Here is a 13504-nt window from a genome sequence, read left to right as displayed (position 1 = left end):
ACTGAATCAGTCACTTGCTCTTTCATAGGCATGCAACTGATTGGCGCACTTCTTGTATTTTTTCATATTTTGTTGTTTTATAATTGGATATGTTTTCTTCCTTTGAAAAGGGCAAGTGTTTTATTAACAGCATCTGTGTCGTGCTCTTTGTTTGCTTGGCACACATGAGATGTGTACCCTAGTGGTTCAGGTTGACGGGTATGTGCTTTTTGGGTGGGGAGAATGGAGAGTGGTCAGGGCTCAGGGGAGGGGCTCAGTGGAGGAGACGCTTGGTGTGCTTCCAGGAGAACCTCAGCGGGAGAAGACATTGAGTCTGGTTGTTTTTTTTTTTTTTAATTTTTTTTTTTAAATCTTTATTTATTTTTGAGAGAGAGAGAGAGAGACAGAATATGAGCAGGGGAGGGGCAGAGAGAGAGGGAGACACAGAATCCGAAGCAGGCTCCAGGCTCCACGCTGTCAGCACAGAGCCTGACGCAGGGCTCGAACTCACAAACCGTGAGATCATGACCTGAGCCGTAGTCAGACGCTCAACCGGCTGAGCCAGCCAGGTGCCCCGAGTCTGTTTTTGATGAGAATCGGGGAATCAAAACATAAGTGACAGAGCATATCCTACAAAAGACTGAACCAGTGATAAACTTGCTCCAGTTTGATCCTTCATGAAAAACCTGAGATTCTTGAATAGTTTTTTGACATTTTTTTCCCCACCCCTCTCCTATTCAACTGAGAATTTTGAGTTATAATATTAATTATAGTAACAGTTCTTCATCAGATGCTCAGTATATTTATAATATTTGCTTTAGGAACATAACAAAGACAAAAAAGGTCTTGACCACTTTAATCTTTCTTAGTTTGAAGGTATGCATAAAAATGAAGCAGTAAGCCAACAGCTTCATGTTTTGCGAAAAGAAGTGAAGCAGTTGCAAGCAGAAGCTGCTAAACCACCCTCACTTAATGTTGTGGAAGCTGCTGTTCACGCGGAAAACTTGATTACGTAAGTTTTGAGGGCATTATAATTTAAAATGCAGTGTTGTTATTTTTGATAGTAATCATACATGCTACTATACCTCCAGACACCCACTAATTAAATTAGTACAGGATCAGCAAACAATGGCCTTTGGACCAAGTCTGGCCTGCCACCTATTTTTATAAATAAAGTTTTATTGGAACATAGCCATGTCCATTTATTTACTTAATGTGCATGGCTTTATACCACAATGGCAGAATTGAATAGTTGTGACAATTTATGGCCCATAAAACATAAAATATTTACTGGTTGGTCCTTTATAGAGTAAGTTTGCTGACCCCTGAATTATGAGATGATACAGCACATTGAAGTTCAATCATGGAGAGATTGAGTGCTTAAGTTTTATATCAAAGTTGCATTTACCCAGGAAGTCAGCATTGTCAGCTCAGATTATAGAGCAGAGTTTGAAGGGGAATTGCTCAGGGGAATTAGGTTCTCAAGTATAGTTGCCAGCTTGCATTTGGCCATCATGGCTTTTCCCTTGGAGCTCCTGGCTTACCCTCAATGTCTTCTTTCTTCCTAAAGCCACCAGGGCATGACTTGGGAGAGTGGTTGACCCTGCCTTTTACTTTAAGGTGGTTCCACATTCTAGTACCAGCAACTAAACAGATTGGGGTAGTGGTGTGTGGGGTGGGGCATTGAGTTCTTTTGTGGATTGGACTGGGGGTCCAGGGAAGAAGGAGATGAGGTGAATAAGAAGTTGATGTGTCTTTTACTAGCAAAGGAACTCAAAACAGCCTGAGACTTAGAAGAGATATCTTTATTCTGGGATCTTATTCTATATAGAAATCTCTTTTTGTGACATGGGTTTTAAAATTTAGAGAGGGGCACCTGAGTACTCAATTAAGCATCCAACTTTTACTCAGATCATGATCTCGTGGTTCACAGGTTTGAACCCCGCGTCAGGCTCTTTGCTGAAAGCTCAGAGCCTGGAGCCTGCTTCAGATTCTGTGTCTCCCTGTCTCTCTGCCCCTCCCGGGCTCATGCTCTGTATCTCGCTCTCTCTCAACAAGAAATAAAAACATGTAAAAAGAAATATTAAAAAATTTAGAGAAATAAGTAATTAAATTAATTAAAAATGTATATTATATAAGGAATACACAAAGTTAAAGAATTATGAATTACATATAAAATATGAAACATTTAAGAATATTTAAAAAAATTTTTTGTAATGTTTATTCTTAGAGAGAGAGAAAGAGAGAGAGACAGCATGAGCTGGGGAGGGGCAGAGAGAGAGGGAGACACAGAATCTGAAGCAGGCTCCAGGCTCTCTGAGCTGTCAGCACAGAGCCTGACGCAGGGCTCGAACTCAAGGACTAGGAGATCATGACCTGAGCCGAAGTCAGCTGCTTAACTGACTGAGCCACCCAGGGGCTCCTAATAAGGGTAAGAATATTAATAATATATATGATTCCATCCCTCCCCCCCCGGAGGACATAAAATCATTTCCGTGTATTAAAAATAAGTTGTTGGGTCAAGGTAGAAGATACTTATCTACCCCATGAATTTTTTTTTCCCCATGAAATATTTTTAAAGTGACATTTATTTGGGGGCTCTGAAGGACTCTTAAGAATATTGCCTGTGTGAGAAATGTAGAGTACCACGGAAGTACTTGTGAGTCTGTATTCTCTTATTGTAGACCAGTAGCCTCACCTGTATTTTCCCACAGGGCCCTAGTGAATGCCTACAAGTTGCAGCCTACCCCTGGGGTTCAGAAGGTTGGCATTAGCCTCTTCTTTACTGTTGTGGATTATGTCAGTGATGAGACTCAGCGCCATCCTCCCACAAGGCAATTCTTTACTTCATGCATTGAGATCTTGGGACAGGTAAGGTAATTCTGTGTTTTTAGCCTCACTCACATATATTGAATCTCTGTAGCATCCTCATTAGTTATAGTGAGGGTTGACTTCAGACTTCTGTTACACGTTCAGAGTCTTACATAAGTCAGAAGCCCCTTTGAATTGTTGACTTCTCAAGATGCGATTAAAATTGTTGGTATAGAATTTTGCTTCCCATACAAGAGATATTAAGTTACTCATATTTGAAAGTCTGGGAGACATCAAACTTTTTCATATGCTTTTTGTGTTATTAACAATAACAAGCTCTTATTTATAAAATGCTCTCCACTTCATCCTCACAGTGACTCTGAATGATTGATATCCTTTTCATTTTAAAGATGAAAATACAGGGGCGCCTGGGTGACTCAGTCGGTTAGGTGTCCGACTTCGGCCCAGATCACGATCTCACAGTTCGTGGGTTCGAGCCCCGCGTTGGGCTCTGTGTTGACAGCTCAGAGCCTGGAGCCTGCTTCAGATTCTGTGTCTCCCTCTCTCTCTCTGCCCCTCTCCCGCTCATGCTGTCTCTCTCTCTCAAAAATAAACATTAAAAACAGTTTAAAGATGAGAAAACAGGTCTCTAAAAAATGAAATAACTTGCCTAAAGAATATAGCTGGTCAGTGCCGGAGCTGAGCCTGTATCCCACGTTGTCTGTCTCAGTCCATGTTCGCTCCACCTCTCCACTCCTGTCTCCCAGTTGCTATTCTCAGTCCCCATTTCTTGATTTGACTTACTATTAAAAATACGGGTATTTAACAAGGCAAGAGCAATGTATCCATGCACATTTGTGAAATATGTCATAAAGGAAAGCCACTTGATGGAAAATATGTAAACACTAACCATATACTCTTACCCAAATTCAATGGAATGAGTCCTTAGTTATTAGATACTTATAAGGGGACAATATAGAGCAGAAAATAAAATAGATTTTTAAGTAGTTTTTTTCCCTTGATTTTAAAATTGATGTATGCTTATGATAAGCAATGCAGACAATATAAAAAGTGTAAAGAAGAAACATTTCTCAATTCTAACCTACTGGAGATAGACACTGGTTATAGAGCTAAACATTTTATTATAGTTTATCTTGTGTATGTATGTTTATTAGTGTGTTATGTGTGTGTATGTAGAAATGATGTATCATTCCTATATACAGCTAAATAGATAAACTTCCTCAGAAATGGGCAAGTGCTATTTTGTTACCTCGTGTTTTTCATTCAAACACAACTTCTAGACATTATTCTGTGTTTATAAATATAGACTGATATCATGGTCTTTAATACATACTGTTCCATGGTACAGATACATTGTAATGTATGGAGCCCAGGGCCCTGGATGGATATTTAGGTAGTTTGTTTGTTTTGCTACAATAAGCCTGAGATAAATGTTCTTCCACATCTCTGTGAACTTGGACTATTTTTTCCAGGATAATTTCCTAGAAGTATGGTTGCTATGTCAAAGGGACTAACATTTGATGTATATTGTCACAGTGCCCTGTTCCCACTACCATAGCAGGGTTTGAATTTATTGCTCTCCATACCATAACCAGTGTTAAGAATGATGATTCTTTTAAAGTCTTGCTAATCTAAAAGGGGAAGTGTACTTTGTTATTATTTTAAGTTGGATTTCTTCAAATATTTGTTAACTTGCATGACTTTTTCATGTGTTTATTGGCCATTTAATTATTTTTTGTGATTTGCTAGTTATTGACCTTTGCACATTTTCTGTTGCAGAATTTCTTATTTTTTGATTGCTTTGAAAGAGCTCCTCAGACTATTAACCTGGTATCTGGAATATGTTCTAAATTGATTTTTCTACTTTGTCATTTTCCTTTTATTTTATCATACTTCTTGCCTTATAGAAGGTACAATTTTTGTATATTCAAATCTCTCAGTCCTCTTAGTATTTCTTTCTGCCTGTGGTCCAGCTTATCAGAGCTTTCCTGGCCCTGAGATTATTTAAATACTCACTTACATCCAGTACTTGAAACATTAGTGATCTTGATTATATATCAGTTGTTAAAGTTAGCTTTTTAAAAGTATTGAAAGCACATCTCCATAATATCTATAACCTAGAGGTTTTGTTTTCTTGACAAAATGTTGATACTTAGTGGGGGCGCCTGGGTGGCTCAGTAGGTTGATCATCTGACTTTGGCTCAGGTCATGATCTCATGGTTCATCAGTTCAAGCCCCATGTCAGGCTTTGTGTGGACAGCTCAGAGCCTGGAGCCTGCTTCGGATTCTGTGTCTTCGTCTTTCTCTGCCCTCCCCTGCTCGTGCTTTGTATCTCTCTGTCAAAAATAAACATTAAAAAAAAAAAATGCTGATACTCAGTAATCATGGTAGGCACCTTGCAAATTTCTGGATTCAGATTATCCCAATATTTTAATCTTTTAAAAATTCTCTATGACTTGTCCAAATCAAATTAATGGATTATCCAGAATGTTTAATATCACTTCCATTAGAAGTGTTAGGTTTATCTGTGATGATTTTAGATTTTTTTTTTATTGTTCCACATTTTCATTTAGAAAACGTTCTGTTTGCCTTACACACTAGCCCTTAAAACTTGGTTGTATAAATAAAAGTTGGGGAGGGGAGAATTTGGTGACATTTTCCCTTTCTGATTCTCTCAAGGTGTTTATCAGTGGCACTAAGTCAGAATGCAGAAAAGTACTTGAGACTGTTCTGAAGAATAGAAGGCTGTGCTCTCTCCTGTCCCCTTTCTTCACTCCCAATGCTGCACCTGCGGAGTTCATTCAGCTCTATGGGAAAGTGGTGAAGTTTCTAAGTGAGGACAACAGTGATATGATTTTCATGCTGCTGACCAAGGTGAGATGTGATTCCGTGCTGATGCCATCACTGAAACGTAGGATCTAGTGTCGTTTCCGCTCTGTAGAAATGAAAGGCCCCCTGGAGTTCTGTTTCCAGGTAGACCCTTTGCGCATTTTGTATCGGCTTCAAGCAGCCTTTCCGTGTGGGGGCAGTGGCTGTGTCGTGTAGGGCAGTCTTATTCCTCATAGTAGAGAAAGGACTTTGCTCCCGAGCCCTGTTTAGAAACAGTACAGCTTTGAAATATTCATAATAGTAATTTAGTGCATCCTTCTTTTGACTATATCCTGAATTTATGCCGAAAATGTGTTTGATAAATGAGTTGTAATATATCAAAGTCTCTCATATTTGGAATAAGCCAGATATAAACAAATTGCCTTTGTCCTCATCCTGAGTAGAATATTAACTGAGACCTAGGCAATGAATTTACTTTGCCACTTGAGAATTACAGAGCCTTAGTGATTTTGCCTTCAATTGTATTTCTCTGACATCCATAAATCATAAAACCTAGGCATTTTTCTTTAGGGCCTAGAGACTGCTTTCAGTCTGTAATGGGGGAGAACAGGCTTTATAGTTGGGAATTCTGGAAGGTGATAGATAACAACACCCTGAATTTTTATTAACTGAGATAGGTAACTGCCATAGACACAGAAACATGGCTCTTTTAGATGGAGACAGTCGCCTAAGTGGCTGCTCTTTTTTTTGGCAGAGTGTGGATTCTTGCCTAGGAGGGAAAACTTAACCAAAAGTTTACTATACAAAAAAGCACACGGAACCGAGAAAGCTTTGTCCCTGTGGCCCAGAGCGCAGAGATGGAGGCTTCCGGGTGCCTGTTAATTATTGACCTCCGCTCAGTACTTGATTATAAATTCTAGTTTCAGTTTTTGTAAAAAGCCAAATGCTCAGTGGTCTTTGACTTTAAGTTTGCACATCATTTTCTCTACTTCAGCTAATTTCCCCGTGTCAGTAAAACTGCTTCTTGTTTCTTTTTTCTTTTTAGTTCGATCTTAAGCAATGGTTAAACGCCACTAAACCTCCTCTGTCTGATCGTACCAGGCTTCTGGAGTCCATTCACTTGGCACTTACTGCCTGGGGCCTTGAACCAGATGAGGATATTTTGATGCCTTTTAATCTTTTCTGTAAGCACTGGACTTACCTTCTTCTCTACCAGTTCCCTGACCAGTACAGTGACATTCTCAGGCTGCTGATGCAAAGTAAGTGGCTTTTAATTGTGACTGATTAGATTGCAGCGAATATTTGATGTGACATTTACCATTCTATGGATGTCATCTAAAAATGTAAAAATAAGACGAGTACGCAGGAGTTTAGAATTGCTAATTTTTACCTAAAGTGCTTGACAAACCGAAAGCTGTTTGTAGAAGAGGGCAGTGATTGTCTTAGTGATTGTCCTAAACGTTTGGATGGGTCCTGATTCAATAAGGCAGCACTTAGTATGTGGTGTTGGGGTCCACAGTCGTGCACCCACCTCTTTCCCTTGACTTTGCAACCGTCCTGAACTGGGCCGGGGTAGACATGCGCCTGCTTCCTCTGTTGACTGCAGATTTGGTGAGAGAAGGAAGTTGCTTCTTTGCAATATGTTTAAGGTGCCGGTCAGTTTCTCTGTAGGTCCAAATAGTGGATACATTTTGGTTCCCCTCCCCTTTAATTCTTTGACTCATGCTTGTTTGCGAGTAAATTTTACCTGTATATAATGGCAGACTGTGTTTATATTCGCCAAGGGACTGAGATGTGTTCAGTTTTCCACAGCCCCACTCTCCCATCTCCCCACCGCCCTGCATTTTTCACTGGAGTATTGGAGATTACAAGAGGAGTAAAGGTTGTTAGCATTTTTATTTTGGGAATTTCATTAGGCAGGAATTTTACTGAAGTTTATTAAATGAGATAGTATTTACTTCTTTTGTGCAAACTTCAGATAGTTTATAGGTGTAATGGAAAACTAAGATTTGCTTCATGCCAAATCTTTGTGTTACTTCATAGAAACCATTTAATGAATAGGTTAATGATTTTATATATTGGACTATCTGAAGAAATACTGAAACGTGTGGTCTCATTTTCAAGCTTTCATTGTTTCCTGTGGAGGCCAGTTGCAGGGTGGGTGGAGAATGGTTGCAGGAGAGGTGTTTGTATGATTTTGATCCATACTTGCATAACTAATTTTTGTTCTAAATTTTCAAAATTTGATCAAGTATACATTGTGGGTTTTTTCCCTGAAACCTGTTTAAGGAATTGTAAACGGTGTGTGCAGGCAACCATTGACTTGCATTTAACAGGAAATTTATACTTCCCAGGAAGAGTAATTCAGTTAAAAGCCTGGGAATGACAGTACCACCCCTGTCAGATTCTATGACTTCTAGCCTCCTGGTTTCCCTTTCCTCCCTGGGGAGGGTGTTGCTGTTCTCGGGGCTCTATCCTTTGCTTTTCTATGATTTTCCTTCTTCGTGGGCATGCCCGTTGTTTTCCCTGGCTTCACTACCCTCTTCTAGGTGTGCCTGACTCCCACACCTGTAACTTGATTCTGGGGCTCTGCCCCAGGAGCCGGACCACAGTAGCCATTCACCACAGACCCTTCACTGTTCCCTAGACATCTCTCGCTCACCATATTGCAGCTGCCTCATCATCTCTCCCCTCAGATATACCAGCCTCGGTTGTCCCTCGTGATCCTCATGCCATCTCTAGGGGGGAAGGGCCTGAGGAGGTCTGAGTCCTGGTCTCTGGGTGTGAGACTTACCAGGAGCACAGTGCTGTCCGTAGTGTCTGTTTTGCATGCTGTGTCTGTGTTGCTTTAGGTTTTGCCTGTTGAGGGAGTGGAGTTTCAGGAGTAAGTACGAGGAGAGAGCCTAGACTCTGAGGTTCCATTCTGCAACCCAGTCTCCCTTGTCCTGTTACTGCTGTTTCTCTCACAGCTTCATCCAGGAGAGTGGCACTTTTACCATTCCCCAGGTAGGGGCTGGTAGGCAGGATTCCCCACTCCCAACACTGGATTCCAGCCCCGATGACTCCGGCTGTGCTCACTCCTAGCAGAGTCACTAGGAACCAGGAAAGTCAAGAGGGAAAGTCAAGTGTCCGGGTGGACATTTCTTTTAATAGGTTCTCATTACTGTGGCCTCTTCACCATAGATCTGTATGAATTTGTTTTGGATTTTTATTTAATTTTCATTCGTTTGGGTTTGTTTTTAATTTTAATTTTTTTAATGTTTTTATTTTATTTTATATTATTTATTTAAAAAAATTTTTTTCTTAATGTTTATTTATTATTGAGAGACAGAGATAGAGCACAAGCATGGGAGGGGCAGAGAGAGGAGGAGACACAGAATCTGAAGCAGGCTCCAGGCTCCGGGCTGTCAGTGCAGAGCCCGACGCGGGGCTCGAACTCAAACCATGAGATCATGACCTAGCTGAAGTCGGACGCTCAACTGACTGAGCCACCCAGGCACCCCATTAATGTTTTTATTTTATTTTTGAGAGAGACAGAGTGTGAGCAGGGGAGGGCAGAGAGAGAGGGACACACAGAACCTGAAGCAGGCTCCAGGCTCTGAGCTGTCAGCATAGAGCCTGACGTGGGGCTCGAAGTCACCAGCCGTGAGATGCTTAACCAACTGAGCCACCCCAGGCGCCCCAAAATTTCGTTCCTTTGTAAAGTACACGTGTTCTTTGATTCAAGTTGAAAAAGTTAGTTTGTGAAAGATGCTAACTTGCTGTCCTCTTCCTGCCCCACAAGGCTCCGCGGAGCAGCTGCTGAGCCCGGAGTGTTGGAAAGCCACTCTGAGAGCCCTGGGCTGCTGTGCCCCAAACTGCCAGCAGGGGGCAGCTTCTGCCGAGAGCTCAGTGCTTCAAAGCTCTCCAGATGTTCTCTTGTCCGATAAGCAGGTGTGTAGCTTTTGGTGTCTGAAGTTTATGGCTCTGCATTTCTTTTCTGTTTCCTTCCCTATTTTTTAAACAGTTGGGACACATTCAAAATTTATATCTAACAAGCTGCACTCTTATGGATTATCTTTAAGAGCCCTGTGTTTTCCTTTGTCTCTTGCTTCCTCCCATGCCCCCTTTGCCTTTCTCACACACCTCAGAGTCTGATTCTTGCCCATCCATTTAGGAGCAGCCCAGGCCACCCCGTTAAACCTCCCCTCACCACCTTAACCCATCCGATTCTTAACCTTACACCCCTGGCACCTTTGGTCAGATTTTCATGCAGTGTCCCATGGGGCTGGGTTCCTCATTTCGTCAATTTTATGTGCTATGGGTCCATGTGAGAATGTACTGGACAGAATGGTTCCTCTGCTTTAGAAAAAGAGTTTGAAATCTGCTGATTTACTTTTCATATGCAAACACCTTTGCAACTGTGTTACAAAGTCTGAGCCCTCTGTCACAGTCCTCTGTAGTAGCTGCTGAAAGTAGACATTGGGTGAGCATTCTTTGACCAGTCATTCTCTTCCAGGTAATGGAGACGATACAGTGGCTCTCAAATTTTTTTTACAAGCTTCGCTTATCCACATTGGACTTTAAAAGCTTTGGTTTATTCTCAAAATGGAGTCCTTACATGGCTGATATGAAGACACTCTTGGGCTATCTTGTTAAAAGGCTGCTTGACTCAGAAATGGCCTGCTTGGCTCAAGACCCATCTGCCAGCAGCAAAGCAGGTAACATGCCTTTAGTGCAACAAAGAGTGGGGTGTTGTGACCTTCCATTAGAGGAGACTTGAATAGACACATGGAGAGATTTAAATCTTAGCAATAAAATTAAAATATCTGAGTGTCAAGAAGAAGAAACAGGAAATATGCAGTGTAGGTGTGAACCCATCTATGTGTCATACCTCTGTTCCCCCGCACAGGGGTGCCTGCTTCAGCTTGTCTCTGCCCCTCCTTCATAGAGCAGGGTGCAAGGAGATGGGTTTCAGTCTCTAACTCTTTCTTCCTGTTCTTTATCTTGCTCAGGAAAGGGTTCTGAATATTTAAGCTTTTATCGTTAAAAAATACGCAGTAAAAAATTATCCATGACCCTGTGTTGTAATAAAAATTCTTCAAGAAATTCCATCGCAGCAAATGAAAACACAGACAGACATACTTAGTTATTAAGAAACATGTTGTTTGCATATCAACATAGGTTTGTGAGTATATAGATGAGAAGAAGTAGATTTTTTTTAGTGTTACCAATGATAATTGACAAAGGATGAGCTTGTTTCTTGTCTCTAAAAATTTTGCTTTGTTTTAGTGCTGAGATCCCTACATTCAGTAATCATCCAGCTCTTTAAGCCATGGATCTTGGTTTTAGAGGACAATGAAAGGTAAATTGTTTTTCAGATATTCAAATTCCTTTGAAATTTATAGACTTAAAGTTCTGAGGGGATTTTGGTATAAGGGATGCATTCATGGATTTGATTTTTTATGTAGGGCCATATTTAAATTTAGAAAATGCTTCCTTATTGTTTTTTTAATTTTTATTTAATTTATTTTTTTAAATTTACATCCAAGTTAGTTAGCATATAGTGCAACAGTGATTTCAGGAGTAGATTCCTTAATGCCCCTTACCCATTTAGCCCATCCCCCCTCCCACACCCCCTCCAGTAACCCTCTGTTTGTTCTCCATATTTAGGAGTTTTTTATGCTTTGTCCTCCTCCCTGTTTTTTTTTAAATTATTTTTACTTCCCTTTCCTTATGTTCATCTGTCCTGTGTCTTAACGTCCTCATATGAGTGAAATCGTATGATTTTTGTCTTTAATTTCACTTAGCATAATACCCTCCAGGTCCACCCATGTAGTTGCAAATGGCAAGACTTCATTCTTTTTGATTGCCGAGGAATACTCCATTGTATTTATATACTACCTCTTCTTTATCCATTCATCCATCGATGGACATTTGGGCTCTTTCCATACTTTGGCTATTGTTGATAGTGCTGCTATAAACATTGGGGTGAATGTACCCCTTCGAAACAGCACACCTGTATCCCTTGGATAAATACAGAGTAGTGCAATTGCTGGGTCATAGGGTAGTTCTATTTTTAATTTTTTTGAGGAACCTCCATACTGTTTTCCAGAGTGGCTGCACCAGTTTGCATTCTCCCCATAGAAAATGCTTCCTTATGAAGGGAACTTAAGACATTTTCTGTTAGTGGAATTGCTAGTCTGGTCGATCAGAGTTATTATCTTAATACTAATTTCGAAGCAAAACTGGACACTCATTTCCTTTTTTTCCACAATGAAGACATTGAATAAATTTTGGTCCTTAATTTTGGAAAAATTGTTCTCTTGAATTTGAATTTGATAATACGATACTATAAAATATGAGAGTAACTTGATTTTATCCAGTACCTCAGTTATTTTTTGGAAGTAAGTTGGCTTTCGAATTACTGGGTGGGAATTAACGTGAGCTCTGCAATTAAGTGAAAACACGGTGTTGTGAGCATTCAAACGAGAGGTGTAGAACTGCTCATATGCAGGTAGCTGCCTTATGAGTCTTTTCCCTGAAAGGCATACAGACAAAGCTACATGAACTTGTTGGGAGCTTGTTAACATTACGCCAATGCTAGATATCTCAGTATTTAAGGTACCTTCACAAATATTGATCTATTCCCAAGACTCAGAGAACAGGAATGGCTTACTCCAGTTCCACAGCCAGTGGGGGCAGAACTGAGAGCAGAGCTCAAGGCTCTGACTTCCATGTCAGATCTTTATATTAACCTGTGCTGCTCCAGGGGCTCATTGAGGAAAATAGAAAAGGTCCTGGATCTTTTCTTTTGCTAGAGAACTATCCTTAATCTACAAGCTTCAGGATTTTGCACAGATTCTAAGACTGCTGGCAGTAATGCAGACTGCTGTTTATTTCTAGGAAGAATTAATGGGATTTATTTTGATATTGAACTTTCTGGACCCAGTTCAGAAACTAAAATGATCATGTAAAGAGTTTTTTCCTTTGGTTATTTTCTGTCCCTTTTTGGTCATCTTTTTTGTTATGTGGATTTTTTTTTTTTCTTTTTTTCATGTTTTGGGTAGAGAAAACTGTTGAAGCCACTTAGCGGCATATACCTAAGACATTTGAAATGTAACCAAGATACACAGGGTGTAAATTAGGTATAAAAAGGTGTTAATTTATGTAGGTAACACATCTCTGACTTAATTGCATTGGAATAAACATTGAGAAGGAAACTAAATTATATGGCTGATATTATGAGCCTCCCGGAATTTCCAGCTGTTAGACTGGTCTAAATGTGTCTTTGGGCTACGGAATACAGTGTTCTCTAGGACATAGGCGGTCCCTAGACTCTGGGGCCTAGAATAATTTAGTCATGGTGCTTTCATTTCTAAGTGTGTGCTTCTTTTATTTGAAGCAGCCAACGACATTACCCCTGGCTGGAGAGTGATGCTGTGGTGGCCTCGAGCATCGTGCAGCTGTTCACTGACTGTGTTGATTCATTGCATGAGAGTTTTAAAGGTAGGAAGAGGTTACGTTATGTCTCTGGTTGGCTGTCACTTTTTCCCTAAGTCATTCGGTTAATCTTTGGCCTCTGCTCTCCCTACTTTATTTAATTTTATTTTAGTCGGGGGCCAGTCATCTTTGACCAAAGACTGTCACTGATACAACTGGTTAGCGTGAAGTTTGTAACATCATACGTTGTTTGTAAGGCAGCTCCGAGCTTCGCCAGCCATGGCAAATAGGCAGCCGTTCTCTTCAGATACTCTCTGGCCCTCATGTTGAACCTCGTTCTCTCTTCTGTGCCTCTAACTCCTTTTTCATCTTTTCTTTCTGTGCTTCATTTTGGGCAAAGGCTTGAGGTCTCTCTTCCAGTTTACTCAGTCTCCCCAGTCCT

General features: G+C 40.5%; 1 protein-coding gene across 1 annotated transcript in view; it reads left to right on the top strand.

Annotated features, from left to right (window-relative positions):
• The window catches only part of EPG5 (ectopic P-granules 5 autophagy tethering factor), a 108256-nt gene that overhangs the window by 68189 nt on the left and 26563 nt on the right, over positions 1 to 13504 (top strand). The window contains exons 28-35 of the mRNA XM_086682878.1: positions 849 to 991; positions 2694 to 2850; positions 5491 to 5685; positions 6686 to 6899; positions 9425 to 9573; positions 10139 to 10340; positions 10912 to 10984; positions 13025 to 13128. Of these exons, the coding sequence (XP_086539004.1) occupies positions 849 to 991; positions 2694 to 2850; positions 5491 to 5685; positions 6686 to 6899; positions 9425 to 9573; positions 10139 to 10340; positions 10912 to 10984; positions 13025 to 13128 (1237 nt within the window). The remainder of the gene's footprint in view (positions 1 to 848; positions 992 to 2693; positions 2851 to 5490; positions 5686 to 6685; positions 6900 to 9424; positions 9574 to 10138; positions 10341 to 10911; positions 10985 to 13024; positions 13129 to 13504) is intronic.

Source organism: Puma concolor, chromosome D3 (assembly GCF_028749965.1).
Source record: "Puma concolor isolate L17-30 chromosome D3, mPumCon1.1.hap2, whole genome shotgun sequence".
Classification (NCBI taxonomy): Eukaryota; Metazoa; Chordata; class Mammalia; order Carnivora; family Felidae; genus Puma; species Puma concolor.
This window is presented reverse-complemented; position numbering and strand designations above follow the sequence as displayed.